Source organism: Bombus pyrosoma, linkage group LG7 (assembly GCF_014825855.1).
Source record: "Bombus pyrosoma isolate SC7728 linkage group LG7, ASM1482585v1, whole genome shotgun sequence".
NCBI lineage: Eukaryota > Metazoa > Arthropoda > Insecta > Hymenoptera > Apidae > Bombus > Bombus pyrosoma.
This window is the reverse complement of record NC_057776.1, coordinates 6,655,303-6,667,136: the sequence shown is the minus strand read 5'-3', so window position 1 is coordinate 6,667,136 and position 11,834 is coordinate 6,655,303. Positions and strand designations below refer to the sequence as shown.

Sequence of the window (11,834 nt, the reverse complement as noted above, 5' to 3'; positions counted from 1 at the left end):
TTGCTGTAATTTATTTTATAAATGTCGGATCACATCGATCAATGATTTGAATTAAAAATTTCAAAAGGCTGTTTACAGTTTTAATAATCTTTAAACATTGTTGAACATCGTAAAACCTATTTAATTTTACAATACATAAATCTAGTTTATTTGTGTATTGTAATAAGGCACTTATCCGCTCTTAATAACTTCTTTAAAGGATACATATAATTAAAAAGCTTTTTATTATCAAGTGACCATGATCACATGAATACATTAAAAACAATGCACGTAAATGCAAAGTTTTGTCTAATTATATAGTATTGAAGTATCGGTAACCGGGATCTTTTTATTTCTTGAATTTTGACATATTTATAAACAAGGGGTTAACTACGGTTTAGTAGTGTTCGTTCTTATCGGGTAATCCATGTTATCGGCAGTAGGTCGGTATAAAACGCTGAAACCGGAATTGAAACGTGAGAATTGACATATTAGTTGTGGATGAAAAATTTCAACCTATCGATCTATCGCTCAGTCGTTCTTCGGGAGAACCAATTTTAGTTCGAACGTTTTCATTGATCGCTTGAGTACCGAATCGTAAGTTCGTGTGAGACGTTGCAGGATGTTTGCTACCGTGTTGCTAGCTATAGTAACGCTGATATTATTAATTATTTATTTAGTAGTCGGACAACATACGAGGAAAACTCCACCAGGTAATCAAAGTTATTTCTTATCAATTATATCGAATTACGTTGCTTAGTCGACATCCTACAAAATTAGTGTATGGATCATTATACACCAAATCAGTATTTTTTTTAAATAATTTTAACGTAACCTTTATTTCGGATATACAATATAGTTAAGAGTTTTATCTTGCTAATATTTATAATTTTTAGTTTTTACAGTAAAATAAAATTGACAATAATAATGTGTTATGTTACGAAGATTAAAAATATTAGATCACTATTAATCATAAGTTTTTATAATTTTTTATTGAGGTATAAAATCATTAATTTAATATTTCATCAAGATGAATGAACTAAAAGTGTTAATCTACCAATGAAGCGGTTAGCGGTGAATGTAAATCATGCGGATGTATACACTACTCGGGTTGATTGGGTCACTGAGCTGGTTTAAATTAGCGTCTTTATTGTTCCTCTAATGAGACTAATTCTTCTTGAGGCTTATCTAATTTTGTGCGAATTAATTTCAGAAATTTTTATTCCTTATACAAAATATAAAGAATAATACATGTTGTACTAAAATTCGCATATATATTCGAATTTAGAGTAATAGAATGATCTATAAGACGTTTTCGACACTGATTATAAAATCTTCGAAATATTATTATCATAATATCGATATCTATAATATTGTTTATTACTATTATTTAGTACATATTTATTTTATTATATAAATAAATTAGTATTATTTATTTTCAATTACTATAGCATTTATAAAATAAAGCTCTTTGAATTTTTCATCTCTTTTTATTCTACTTAAGGCTTAAATAATTATTTTTTAATGCTCTAATCTCTGTTCCTGAAATTAGAATTTTTTTATGAAAGAATAAATGAATATAAAATTTAAAAAATTAATAATAATAATAGTATATAGTATATATATTGATTATTATGTAAGACCATGAAACATATTCCTTTTTTCTCTTTTTTTTAAAGCTTTATTGTTTTTTAGGGCCATTCTCGTGGCCGATTTTCGGCAACCAGTTTCTAATGAAGCGTTTGATTCGAGAATTTGGGGGGCAGCACAAAGCGTTTTTGGAACTTTCGAAACGGTATGCTAGCGATGTGATAACCGTCACTATGGGCAATGAAAAGGTACTAATCGTTTCCGGAAGCAAACTGTGTGAAACGGTACTGAAGAATGAGGAATTCGATGGACGACCTTGGAACGAATTTATCAAACTTCGAAATATGGGCAAAAAGCAAGGTATCAGAGTTGAAGACTATTTATAATTGACCTGTTGAATTAGTGTTTGAATCGGAAAAAATTGTAAACAGCAATTTTTTGTTACAAGATATTTTGAAAGATCATTAAAATAAAAAAAAGAACATATTTTGATGATTTTTATTCATTTGCAAGTCAACATATAGATTGATATTAATTTTATAGGTCTCATTTTGTAGATCTTCCCAATACCTACATTTCTCAATTGAAACTCTTTTCTGTAAAATCATTATGTTTCTTTCAATACGCGAAAAATCGGTTTTTCGACCCTTTATGCTTTCTTTAAACAATAGCGTTCGTCTTTTCACGAGTTTCAAATATGTACGTTTCATTTCTAATGATCTTCTTCTGTACAATTTTGTGCAAAAAATTACTTTTTACTATTTTTCCTGATTTAAAATTTAATTCGTTTAATCTATAAATAAATTTTAAATATTTGGTTTCATAATGTTACGATTTAAAATTCGAATTTTCCTTTTATAATTTCTAGAATAAGTAGTCATAAAGAATAAGTAGAATAAGTAGTAATAGAATAAGTAGAATAAATAGTAAATATATTATTTATCTCATGTTATCTTCTTTTTATGTAATAATAATTTTATATTTTGTTACTTTGCATAAATAATAATTCCACTTAAAAATGAGGAGTGTTCAAATTCATGTATATATGTATCTATTCCGAATTACATCTATTTACTAATGTTTCTATTTTGGTATATATACTTCATACTTCTAATGCTAAAATTAAGTTGTAGTTATAAAGATATTCAGAAAATAAATTTACGAATGAGATTACGATATCGATAAAAATAAAAACCGCAAGAAGAAATATATTATCTCAAATAAATATATAGCCATACAAATATCTATTTCAAATGGAATGCGAAATTTAGCTACAACAATTAATTTTCCATAAACATTTATCTTTAAAAATTATTTTATTTCCAATTGTCTTATCTTATATGAAAAATCGCTTGTTGAAACTTTATTTTTATTAATTTGGATAATCAACGTCCTGCTGTAACTACGTATTGTAATATTTCTCAATATAGCAGATGTGCGAAATAGATGCAACTTGATTCGAATATTAGCGATATTATCGTTTCCTGTTATTATCGATAGGCATCACAATGAACGACGGAGGAGAATGGAAAGAATTGCGGAGCTGGATGTTGCGGACCATGAGGGTGTTCGGTTTTGGAAAACGCGAGATGGCGCAAATGATTAAAAAGGAATTGACCTTACTTTTGGATGAGATGAGTACAGAGGGTCCACACATACTAAGACCATTGATTACACCGACTGTGATAAACGTCCTCTGGTTTTTGACGACGGGAGAATCATTCAGCCGGGGCAAAAGGTACATAAATACATGTGTTCTATTGGATTTCTCTACTTTGTGTAGCACCATTTTCACGTATTTGGTCTCCCATGCGTATAAACGACTTGTTGAAATCTTTTACACGTTTGCTTAAATTCCTCTTTTTTCTATGTAATGTAAGTTAATTATATTATTCATGAGAACATGTTTTACTTTCTTCATTTAGAATTGTTACAAAATCTTTTGAAGAAATTCGAAAGACAGAAATAGAACAGAAGAAAGGAAAGAAATGATTTTATTTTACTGTTGCTTTGTAAAATTCGCTTCATTTAGGAAGAATTATTATTCCTTTATATTTCTTCTTTGAAAGAAAGGACAAAAATCACGCAATAAATCATTATAGAAACGAAAGTAATGATTCGCAAGAATTTAAAAGCGAGACATAAAGTAGGTCACGTACTTGAAATACATTCAATCCTGATTGATTGTTCTTTCCAATGCAGAGTAGATTCTTTTATCAAGTTGATGGAAACTCGAGCACAAGTCTTTGACATGATGGGCGGACTTATCTCCGCTTTCCCTTGGATTCGTTACATTGCACCTGAGTTCTCAGGATACAATCTTTTGTGTACGCTGAACGGAGAACTCAAGAACTTCTTAATGGTGTGTCCACGATGTAAATCAATTATAATTTTACATTTATTAAATACGCTGTTTAACAATCAACCTGTTATATGTGAATGTCTTTTTTGTACAGGAAACTATCATTGAACATAAGAAGAAATACAAGCCGGGAAGTGAAGCAGATGTAATTGACATGTTCCTTCATGAAATGAAAAACCATGGGGAATCTAGCCCTATCTTCACTGGTGCGATCAAGTTTATAAGTTATTTCATTTATATTCGTAAACACATTCATATCTTTTAATTCTATCAGAATTTCATCTAGTGTAAAAAATATTTTTAGTATTTTTCATGGAACTGAAAAATGGATAATTTTAAATTTCCCTTCGGTTCTAAGAATACTGATGTTATATACTAATAGAAATATCCACGAAAGAGAAAGTATTAGAAGTTGTCACGTATAATCCTATCAAACGTATAAGTTCGTTTTCTTACATAACATATTTTTCAGATGACCAATTGGTGGTACTGTTGATCGATCTTTTCCTTGCTGGTTTTACGACCACGAGTCTAACCTTGGACTTTCTGTTATTAACTATGACGGTGTATCAGGATGTGCAGCATAAAGTACAAAAGGAAATCGACTCGGTGATACACGACAGACTTCCTGAAGTGGAGGATAGAGCAAAGTAATCAAATTTTCTGTTAAATATTCGAACTTATCTATGTAAAAATGTAAATTTAGCTGGAATTACTAATTCCTTTAATTTTTCGTTGAATCTTCTATCTTATGTTTCTTGTACAATTTTTGTTGTAATTCCTGCGTAGAAGAGTAAAAGTTGAATGTTCGATGAGGGGATTAGAGTAATGGAGTATGCGAGAAAAATGAAATTTTTTACTGTTATAGGCTCCCATATGTGGAGGCTGTAATAAGCGAAGTGCAACGAATGTGGCCAGTATTCCCTATAATTGGGCCACGACGAGTTCTTCACGATACGATTCTTGACAAGTACACGGTACCAAGGGATACCACTATTTTAGTCAATATGTACTCCATCAATAAGGATCCTAATATCTATCCAGAGCCAGACAAGTTCATGCCTGAAAGGTTTATTAAAAACGACGTCTTCGAGCCAGATACATATTCTCTGCAATTTGGAAGAGGTATAAAATAGATTAGAACTTGCAGAATGTATTTTACAAATATCCAAAAATCTTCTACCATTGTAGAATTGTAAAAATTTCTTAAAATATGTAGTCCACATCAATGTCATTTTATCAAGGCACATAACAACGTAAATAAGATAATAGCGCTGTTCATTCATATTTCCGGATATCTCCATGAAAGTTAGGAATACCTTTCACGAAGTTAATTAATGCAGTCATTATGAGCCAAACGAAACAGTGACACAAGAAACTGATTTCATTATGACCATCAAAAAGATGATTTTATTTATCGATACTTTCTATAGTTTTACGTGTTTGTCTCCAGGAAGAAGACGATGTCCAGGCGAAGTACTGGCGAAGTCCGCACTATTCATTTTGTTTACGGGCATAATGCAGAAGTATAATCTACGTCCAGTTCCCGGCAAAGGACCAAATTCTATAGAAATTATATATGGCTTGACATCGTCCCCAAAGCCTTATGAGGTACTCGTGACGCCACGATAATAATACCTGCAATCCTCGTTCTTGATATATGTATAATTTCTTGCTAAATTTCTTACACTTATAACTTCCACGTATCACGTGATTAATAGGAAGTACGTCTATTCCTACAGAAAATTTCAATAGAATGTTCATGGTAAATAAAAAAAATGCTAATTGATCAGTATAAAGAATAAGACAATAAAGACAAGGTAAAATATATTGTTCTGTACATTTGTTTTAGTATCCAAGCTAGATATACCTATTTTTATTTGTTCGATTTATTGTTTCAATGATAAAGATGTTGCCGATACACGTTAAATGTGACGTTCCTCTGTTTTGAAGTAGCTCCACCCGTAGATAGAAGCTCGGTTTGTTTGACTTCAACAAATTTTTCTCTTGAATATTGTTTATTGTTTCTACCGCGTGAAAGTCGCTTTACGCGTCGTTTTACGTGTTCGACGAAATCAGTTCGTTTCGCAGAAGTCCAAATGTACCTTCGCTCGCACGCCACGTGGCGATTCGGTCCTTTTATATTAGGTTTCAACATGCTTGTCAAATATTTCCGTGTCACTGGAAAATAGATTTTGCAAAGCTAATAAAAATTATGTAGTTTGTATTTAAATATTGAAGATGATTCTTTTTCTTCTCAAAATTTTTTTATTATATATTTGAAGTAATTAGGAAATCATACACCCGGAGATATTACTTAAATAGAATAAAACATTTCTCTATTAAATAATATAAAACACATTTATCGACTTTGGTGTTTAATGAATTATCTAGAATCGCCATCGTCTAAGCATATGATATCCTAATTATTATACACAGAATAGCAATTTTTAGAAGACTACTCACAATTTTCAGTTATATAATTTCCAGTTTTCATATTTGTATTCAGTAAAATTATTAAAACATATAGGACATATTACACTTAACATTTTAGTCTAATTATCTATAATATTTACATTGTAGTGCAGTTTATAATGTCGGATCTAGCCGTAAGCTTGAGGTAATAAGATTTCGGTGATATAGTGAAACCATCATATCCATTTAAATCGGGTTCGCCGTGCTCCGGTGAAATTTCAATGTCGAAGTAATGTATAACGTAGGCGAAGAATAAGAATAAGGATGTTCGGGCTAGCATTTCACCCGGACAACGTCTTTTACCTAAAAGGTAGAACGACATCATTAATTCTAGAACATTTTACTTCAGAATATGCAAAGACTTCAAATATTTACATCTACAACATTATCCATTGAATTTCTATTTAAATGACGTCTATTTAGCAATAAGAACTACATAAACTTAAAAAAATTTGATTTTATCTGATGAATTATTTCTGGATTAATGAGCTGTGTGTATATACGTGTGTGCATACATATATGAGATTTGAAAATGTTTCAAGTGAAAAGAAACGAATCAAATTTATCAAGATGAAATTCCAGTTCTTACAGAATATTTTATACAAATTTTATAGTGAAAAAGATTTGTGTATGAAGACTAACCTAAACCGAATGGTATGCTAGCATTATTTTGACAGAATCGGCCATTTGCGTCGAGAAATCGCTGTGGTCGAAACTCTTCTGGATGATCCCAATAAGCTGGATCATTTAGCACACTATGGAAATCCAGGAGAATTATAGTATTCTAAAATAACATAATAAAGAATACATAGGCTGATGTTTTTATTCGGGATATTTATATTTGTAATACTTGCTTTGGGTATACTATATCCGCTGAAAGTTACGTCCTTCATGGTCTTGTGAGGTACTCCAAGTGGCGCCAAGATCAAATATCTCTGTACCTATCGTAATAATGATCTGTTTATATAATTCAAAAGAAGAAAGTGCAATGGATCAGTAGTTACGATAATAAAAAACGCGGTATCTTATGGTTATAGTATAATTAATTCCAATTATCAATTACTTCCGCAAGAAACGATTCCATCATAGGTAGCGATGGATAATCTTCTAAAGTAGGGGATCTTAATCTGCCTACGACGATATCTAGTTCTTCCTGGAGTATTTTAATCCATTCAGAGTGTAAAGATAAAAATATGAAAGTGGTCGCTAAAATATCTGTCGTAGTCTTCGAACCGGCTAAAAAGAGGTCCAGGCATAGGACCAATAAATTTTCCCCTTTTAAACAATTAAATTATTGTTTAGTAACAAATAGGTTATCATATTTTAAACGTATAAATAAAAGGAGATACTTACGATCAAAAATGGAATCACCTCGTTCAGTATTTTTTGAAGAAATTTCTAAAAGGAAAGCATCAATTAAATCCTGCGGTTGATTTCCAGACAGTCGTTTTTCGTGAATGTCGATTTCCTCGTCTAAGAAACTCCAAAGCTTCTGAAGTATTCTCATTAAATCATTGTAACCAGATAATTCTGGTATTATGAAGCGTAGAAATGGCATTTGTGAAACGATGCCACCCATTGTGTCCATCAATCTATGAGAAGAAGCATACGAATATACTCATGAGAAGTATGCAAATTTATATTTACATTCGTATAACATACACCTTATACACTCTTAACTACGATGTGATGATATTAAAAAAAAATCTGTTTCAAATTACCTGAAGGCATCGTGAACGGTCTCGAGAATTTCTACTAATTTTTCGTTTGCATAGTCAAATCTGTGTCCAGCGAACATAAACCAAAGAGAATTCAAAACTGCAATATCGAAAGCTGTATGCATTGGTACTGGACCTTTGACACTGGCACGAAGAAGATACTTCACAAGATTATCAGCTTCGATAATCAGCTGTTGCTCCATAATTGCTTGACCTAGGCCAAAGGTTCTGAGGTGGCGCATCGTGAAACGACGACACTGAGACCACATTGGTCCTTCCGTAAATAAAATTCCTATCAAAATTTATTAATGAGAATATGCTAAGTTTGAAGTGAATATTCTAAATATAACTAAAGTAATTTTATTGTGAATGAAAAAAAAGACTAACATTACCCACCCTTTCGTTTTCCAAATGCACGGACTCGGAAGAAGAATCCATCCGGTCTTCCATTGAATTCTTCCTGAAGAAGAACTTTTTTTACCAGATCATACGTCGAAATCACAACGGCCTTCTGATTCCCTAATTTCAGGCCCAGAATCGGCCCATAGGTTTTCGTCAGGTCTTGAAGAGCCAAGTAAGTGTACTTGTGTTTCAGTTTCAAACGTCGAAACGCGAAGAAGCAACCGATCACTGGAAACCATTTTGGGCCTATCCGAATATTGAATAAAATGCGAATATTAAAGAAACTGATGAAGTATTTTAATTTATTAGACTAACTAAGTAAGTTTAAGCAATTGTTATTACTCTCATAAAATTTGTCTTAGATTTTATAAAAAACGTTAAAGTTAGGAATTAATATGTTTGCTATTAATTACACATTGACTGTTCACCGACCAGGAGGAAAGTTGTGCGGTTTGATGCAATCATAAACGCCAAATATAAAAAGGAGTATAAGAAGAAGAGAGATGGTCGCGTAGAGCATCTTGAAATGCACTGATACTTCAGCTCAGGACCTCAAATGCAGCTACTATACCAAGCATATATACGTATTGTAACAAAAACGATTCTACTGGCACTCCGTGATATTATCGGCGTGACACCCATGGCCTCTGACAAAAATATCTTTTTGTCTGAGACATCCTTTTCATGGTGCTCTTCTCACTATGTGCTCCGTTTGAAAAAATGTTATCTGTATTTTTTCTTCTTTTTTTTAGACTATGATACAACAAAAACTCCACGCGAGATAAATCGCTTAGTTGAACTTAACAATCATCGTCGTTTATGTAATATCGTAGAAGAAATTCTTCGGCGAAAGTCTCCACGCTTTCGATCATAAGAAAAGTACTGTGAATTGTTTATTTAAGAAGAGCAACGATTTCAAATTTGAAACGCTATTTTTGAAAAGATTAAAGAAGAATGAAAATTGTATTTCGGTATATCTGTGAATTTGGTGGTTGTTAATGGTCTATACTTCTACTTGTGGTTTCTACTTGTCTATTTATAAGCAGTTTACTTATGAAAAATGCTTGGAATACTGAATACACGAGGTTAAATTTCTCTCGAAATGAAAGAGAATAACCACAAGTAAAAAAGATATTTTTTCTCTTTTTACTTTTCAAATACGATTCCTGAAAAAAATTATGGATAATTAAAATAATAATTGTTCCATTAGCTTATATTCAGCTCACTAAGGTCAATGAAACATACTGAAATAAAAAGAACCGACTACCTGTTTATTTTCATTATAGTTTACAAAAAAGAGGTGCCATAGAAACTGTACTTTCGAAGTTACTGCTGAATTATTTCCTGGTTAAATAAACTAATTGAAACTAACCGATCCAACAGGTTCTACATTTCTGTAAGTTGCAATTTATGGTTACCTACTAATTATATCATATCCGCTGTATTTTAAATGTCGTGTTGTTGTTGATCTTCCGTAACATGAAGTGGCAGTAACACGAAACTTTCTGATACACCCACGATCTCGAATAATTCTGTTGGAAAGTTTTCGAAAGTAACTTTAACCTACAACTTTTTTCTAAATCAAAGATCAAATTTCGATCATCAAAAATATTATAATCAAAAATAGTGTTATATAAAATGATCAATGATGTTTCTCTTATGTTTAATCATTTGATATATTACTACTCATAATAATATATTATATTATAGGAATATATTCATTGCTTCACATGTGATTATTTAATATGACGCTTAATTAGATTTTATGATCATGCAAGATGTTATATCGTAATTTTCTTTTTAGACAATCGTTTACACATTGATATACCTACACGTGTTCGAGTATGTATTTTAAAACAAACATAAGTCGACGTCGTGCGCTTGGACACGTATGTTTTATGATCAATGTTTGCAGATACAAGTCGATGAAGTAGTGGCAATAAACATTTTTTTTTAACTTTTCCATAAATGTTTTCAATCTTCATTCATTCGCTTTCTTTTTTTTTTGGAAAAAATAATAATATAATAAGTTTTATGTATTTACGAATGTAGACTTAATCTTTATATATAGAAATACTTTCTTTATTACCGCTTTCTAATAGAGTAAAATGTACAGTTGCTAGGAAAAAATCACTTACGGCCACTTTTGGTTTCGCCGTCATTAAATTCACGTCAATCCTAACCAATCATAATTTAAGCTAGAAATTACTCGAAGGCGGCGCAAATGGATCATTGTTTATGCGCGCGAAACTTACTTAATATGTCCTAATTCCTCGTTGCTTTCGTAAACTCGTAAAATTGCTTACTATTGTGGTAATCGTTGGTATTGAATTCGCAAGATTTCCATTTAACCATAAAATCACTTTGAGAAACGTAGAAAAGAATATATTCTTAAGGAAATAACCTTGGTCACTTAATCGTTTCATCTGAAAGATATTCTAAATATGTATCTATTGGCTTCTTCCGAAAGGTTCGTTTCGTTTTTATTATAAATTCCTAGCAAATAATATTATTACTGTTAATTGAATATTAAAGAAAATTAAGAGGAAATGTAACAAAATTAATTAATAAAACCGGTTCATTTTTTCAGTAAAACAATATTAAATCTCATATATACATACCAAGATATATACATACCTCTATCTGTCTCATTCACCAAGTATAATATAGTTCCATTATTATGTATTTATCATAATCTTTACACATCTTATTCCAAATACATAGGTCAGGGATGAAATACTCTAGGAGAGCCTATAGGAGCTATTTAAAAGAATTCATTACTAGAAAAGTCAACAATTTTTTAAGAAAAGCTTGTGAAACTACAAACGGTGAAAAATCTAATTCTAGTTAAATCTTTTCTAACTCTTAATCATTCCAAACCAAACAGCATTAAAAAGTTTCTTACATGTAAGTTGAAGTAAATAATATGAAATATTTTAGGTTCACAAAAATTTTTCGGTAAATGTTTCTAATCAAATATATTATTTCCTAACAAAATCTCACCTAGTTCGTCGAACCTATGGACGTCAAGGAGATAAAACGTTGTTGCAAATTGTGACGAAACGAACGAGAGAAAGAGACCCGGAGGAAAGTGGAAATCATTGGCCGGCTGAAGAGATCGATTAGAAAATATATATGTACGACATTTCTCCAATTCTATTTTCTTCCCCGAGCGAAACACATTGGATGAAAAGTCTGACCCTGCGGTATAGTTGGATTAAAGCAAAAGTTTCTCTCGTCGTACATTGAGGCCGGTTCCACTGCGCAATGTACACATACATACAACCTATTAAGCCAAGTTTATACTT

General features: G+C 31.3%; 2 protein-coding genes across 16 annotated transcripts; one reads left to right on the top strand and one right to left on the bottom strand.

Moving 5' to 3' along the window:
* The first annotated feature begins 421 nt into the window (after positions 1–421).
* Positions 422–5,761, top strand: LOC122569630 (probable cytochrome P450 305a1). Its single transcript, XM_043730964.1, has 8 exons — positions 422–692; positions 1,675–1,929; positions 3,070–3,307; positions 3,772–3,931; positions 4,026–4,137; positions 4,404–4,581; positions 4,800–5,056; positions 5,385–5,761. The coding sequence occupies exons 1-8, from the start codon at positions 602–604 to the stop codon at positions 5,561–5,563; spliced, it is 1,470 nt and encodes a 489-aa protein (XP_043586899.1). The 5' UTR covers positions 422–601; the 3' UTR covers positions 5,564–5,761.
* LOC122569627 (methyl farnesoate epoxidase-like) lies at positions 5,527–11,781 on the bottom strand. Of its 15 annotated transcripts, none has more exons than XM_043730954.1 (14): positions 11,530–11,540; positions 11,164–11,286; positions 10,359–11,022; positions 9,949–10,058; positions 9,794–9,870; positions 8,959–9,692; positions 8,521–8,772; positions 8,128–8,416; positions 7,760–7,998; positions 7,470–7,681; positions 7,261–7,347; positions 7,049–7,190; positions 6,508–6,709; positions 5,912–6,112 (listed from the first exon to the last, which is right to left on the bottom strand). In XM_043730954.1, the coding sequence occupies exons 6-14, from the start codon at positions 9,044–9,046 to the stop codon at positions 6,076–6,078; spliced, it is 1,548 nt and encodes a 515-aa protein (XP_043586889.1). In that variant the 5' UTR covers positions 9,047–9,692; positions 9,794–9,870; positions 9,949–10,058; positions 10,359–11,022; positions 11,164–11,286; positions 11,530–11,540; the 3' UTR covers positions 5,912–6,075. The 15 variants fall into 15 exon arrangements, 14 of the variants coding, with proteins under 14 accessions (XP_043586889.1, XP_043586884.1, XP_043586885.1 ...); XM_043730949.1 differs by lacking the exons at positions 8,959–9,692; positions 9,794–9,870 and having other exon boundaries at positions 10,359–10,522; positions 10,616–10,704; positions 10,782–11,022; XM_043730950.1 differs by lacking the exons at positions 8,959–9,692; positions 9,794–9,870 and having other exon boundaries at positions 10,359–10,522; positions 10,665–10,704; positions 10,782–11,022.
* Between the last annotated feature and the right edge of the window lie 53 nt (positions 11,782–11,834).

What these genes read in the sequence shown, in the direction of transcription:
- LOC122569630 (XM_043730964.1), top strand. Translation starts at nt 602, where the DNA reads ATGTTTGCTACCGTGTTGCTAGCTATAGTAACGCTGATATTATTAATT. An exon ending in TACGAGGAAAACTCCACCAG is followed by an intron (nt 693 to 1,674) that starts GTAATCAAAGTT and finishes ATTGTTTTTTAG; the next exon opens with GGCCATTCTCGTGGCCGATT. An exon ending in TTCTCTGCAATTTGGAAGAG is followed by an intron (nt 5,057 to 5,384) that starts GTATAAAATAGA and finishes GTTTGTCTCCAG; the next exon opens with GAAGAAGACGATGTCCAGGC.
- LOC122569627 (XM_043730948.1), bottom strand. Translation starts at nt 10,492, where the DNA reads ATGGAAAAGTTAAAAAAAAATGTTTATTGCCACTACTTCATCGACTTG. An exon ending in TGCATTTGGAAAACGAAAGG is followed by an intron (nt 8,417 to 8,520) that starts GTGGGTAATGTT and finishes AAATTTTGATAG; the next exon opens with GAATTTTATTTACGGAAGGA. An exon ending in AGGTGATTCCATTTTTGATC is followed by an intron (nt 7,682 to 7,759) that starts GTAAGTATCTCC and finishes ATTGTTTAAAAG; the next exon opens with GGGAAAATTTATTGGTCCTA.